This window comes from Cupressus sempervirens, chromosome 7 (genome assembly GCF_028749045.1).
Source record: "Cupressus sempervirens isolate cs-2001-9-10 chromosome 7, ASM2874904v1, whole genome shotgun sequence".
Taxonomy (NCBI): domain Eukaryota; kingdom Viridiplantae; phylum Streptophyta; class Pinopsida; order Cupressales; family Cupressaceae; genus Cupressus; species Cupressus sempervirens.
In genome coordinates, this window is record NC_143124.1 from 309,390,113 (window position 1) to 309,393,599 (window position 3,487).

Genomic DNA, 3,487 nt, shown 5'->3' on the forward strand with positions numbered 1-3,487 from the left:
AGCAATGCTAAGAGTAAAGGTAAAGTGGGTTGTTCTCATTGTTTAGGTATGAAGAAAGGAAAAATTCATAGTTTTCCGCATTTAGTGGATGCTAGGAAAAAATTATCCTACTTGTGAAAAAACTCAAGAGGAAAGCTCATATAATAACATAATCTATTTCACAATCTCCACCTATTCATGGTACTAAAGTTGGTCTTCAATTTGGTATCATTTTTGATAATGGAAAATATACCCCTTTGGAGAAGAGATAGTTGGCTTATGATACTGTGCATATGAGTAAATATGTCAAAGATGATACTAATAGTCAATGTGCCCTATTCACATAGATGGTGATTGAGATTAATGCTTTGAAGGATAAGAACTTCCAAGTGCACAATCTAGATAAAATCCTCATTAGCATATAGGAGCTTTTTATAGGGATAAATGATTTGGAAGAACAACATGAAAAACATATTGAGATTAGATGAATGCATTTAACTTAGAGGAGTTATTGTTATGGGTCATATGACCTAAAGTAATTAGATGTCAAGTAGAGGCTATTAACTATTTCTCTTTGTTGTAGGGACAAATGTATTAGTTGCATTGAGAACATTCTTCATAAGGTTCAAAGTATTAATGAAAATTTGATTGAAAATCAATAAAAAAATTATTGAAAACGTTATAAGGTCTTTGAGATTTTTGTTCTCCATTACTCTTTTGGTTATTGTCTAGCTAATATGTAATGATCTATTAGCATTTAGTTACAAGTTTTGTTGTAAAAAACTTGAGATCCATTGAAAATTTATTTTTCTCTAATAAAACATATTATTTAAATTATTTTTTATTAATAAACAAACTTACTTTATTATTATGTGTGTCATACTGACACTCGACATAATAAAAATTAAATTATATACTTGAAAATTATTATAATTTTAATGTGAAATGTTATTTTGTAACTGCAATTCTCTCTAAAAAAAATTCTATCAAAAACACTTACGATTCTCTTCATAAATACCTAGAATTTACATTAAAACCTGTACGATTTTTATTTTTCTTTTATTAATTGGTAAGCTATTGTTTGATGCGAATATCGTACATAAATACAGAATTAAAATAAAATGGTCACATGATGGAATTTAATTTCTGGGAGAGTGATAATAACATTAATACAGGAAAAAAATGCAAGAAATATATCATATCAGAATTCACCATAAGAACCACGAAAGTGAAACTCGTGGTATAATGCATATTAAATAATAAGCAGTGGCATACATTGACTTTATTTTAATAAATTCACTATATTTATCATTTTCTATATTATTTATTCTGAATGTATTAAGACAAATGTCTCAATAGCAAATATCCCTCTCTATCTGACTCCATATTTTAAATATGTCAACTAAATACCGTAAAAAGGATAATAATATACTTGTACACCAAACATAGAACATTATAAAAAAAACAAATATCATAGATATCTCCACCCATATATTTAGATATGCCAACAGACACGTTCCCTATACAGCTTAGGATTTCATCTAAATGCGTGCAAAAACTTCATGACTCACTGGTCGTTGACATCAGCTCATATGTCAAATGCTTAAGTAATAACATAGAATGAGTCCCATCTCCTAATTATTGAAGAGCATATGTAATATCCAGGATCCGAATATACACAATGGCCCAATTAAGTTAATGTCAACGCTCTTATTTTAATGTATGAAAGTCCACGGCTTGTGTCATATCTATCCACCGATTTATTTAAATCCGTTAAGTTGGCACGTTTACATCCTTTTATTTTTCTAGTATTAAAGAAGTACAGTTTAAAGAGATTATACCTGGTGGACCTTTTCTTGTAGTACAAACCAAGTGCTATAATTGTGTGAGAAACCAAACATTTAGTCACCAAACATTTCCCGTGAGTGAATCAAGTCACTTGAAAGAAAGAGATCCCAGATCTGTGGGGATCTTTATCGAAAGAGGAGAGAAATGATTGTGTGGAAGTTGGAGGATTTTATTGTGTTGTCGTCTATAAATGACAGGAGTTTCAAGCCAGGCACCAGATTGAGAATGGTGAGATTGTCAGGAAACAGTAGGGATTCGAACATACACAACAATCTTCTGACGCAGGTGATTCCGGTGGTTCTGCTGGGCACTCTGTTTTTGACGTGGTTTCTGTTCATTTGTTGTCGGCGCCGGAACCCTAATAGAGAGGCTGGTGGCGATCCGGAGGGTTTCAATGGAGAAACAAACGGGGGTTTGGACAAGACGGTTATTGAGAGCTTCCCGGTTGTGAGCTTCAGGCTTGCAAGAGAGTCAGAAGCGCAAGTAGAGTGGTCCGGATGTGTGGTTTGCCTGAGCGAGTTTGAGGAAAAGGAGAAGCTGCGGTTGCTTACCCGGTGCAACCACGCCTTTCACCCTGACTGTGTTGATATGTGGCTTTTCTCGCACTCCACCTGCCCGCTGTGCCGTTCCACCCTTCTTCCCAAGGAGGAGGATAGCTCGAACACCATGCCTGCGGAGTCAGATATGAATGGGCCAAGCTGCACCTTAACGCAGGAAGCGGGTAGCATTGATAATTTGGAGGATGGGAATCGGAGCTTTGCTCTTGTCGGAGATGGCTTGTGGAGTAGTAAAGTTGGGTGTAAAGCGAGATCTGAGAGGTGGGCAAGCATTACCAATACGAATAGAGCGTCGTTTTTAAGGACGCTCTCTGAGAGATACGTCTCTTTTTGTGTTGAAATTTAGTTTGCTATAATGGTTGTTCGATGTTGCTCAATGAACCGTTGTCTTAGGATCATGTGCCTTCGTTCTTAACCCGGATCATGGTGATCCGGAGAAGAAGAGTTATAGAATAGGAGTCTTTAGGGACAAGAGGATTCACTCTGTTTCAATAGATGTAGGCTTAAAATTTATTTGCTGAAGGATGTAATTTTTAATAATTTTTTAGTTGGAATAGTTCCTATATCATTCGTTGATTTGATCTTAACAATTATATTAGCGGTTGGTTTAATATTTAATAATTGTTATATAGTAGTGTTAGTATTTGTTTATTTAATTCTTAAGATATTTCAGTAGTTCTGCCTATTTTGATAGTTGTTATAACATTGATTTATTTTAATGTTTTTAATTCTTAAATATTGCCTTTTCAATAATTATTATTGTACTTGTTGATTTGGTTTCTAATATTAGTTATACTCATTGTAATAGTTATTATATCATTTTTACATGACTTGTGTTTATTAGTTGTAACAATCATTAATTTAATTCTAAATACTAATTTATGAGTTGTGTCGATTGTAATAGTTGTTATAGAATGTATTGATTTATTTCTAATTATTGTGCATATTCAAATAATTTCCACAACATTTGTTCATTTAACTTCTAATGCTTTTTTTTAATAAAATAGGGACCTTAAAGTTCTTTTGTTTTGATTAGATAATTTAGTATAGAGCCCAAATCCTTACTTAAGAATAACATGAAGTCCAATGTACAAAAAGATAGG

The 3,487-nt window shown here is 33.1% G+C and overlaps 1 protein-coding gene across 1 annotated transcript; it reads left to right on the plus strand.

The window, feature by feature from the left end:
* Positions 1 to 1,971: 1,971 nt before the first annotated feature.
* LOC149546648 (RING-H2 finger protein ATL66-like) lies at positions 1,972 to 2,730 on the plus strand. The gene has a single exon (XM_089794018.1). It carries the CDS (start codon positions 1,972 to 1,974, stop codon positions 2,728 to 2,730), a length of 759 nt encoding a protein of 252 aa, XP_089650144.1.
* The last annotated feature ends 757 nt before the right edge of the window (positions 2,731 to 3,487 follow it).

Bases quoted from the DNA above. Each gene is read 5' to 3' on its own strand.
- LOC149546648 (XM_089794018.1), top strand. From the start codon at position 1,972: ATGATTGTGTGGAAGTTGGAGGATTTTATTGTGTTGTCGTCTATAAAT.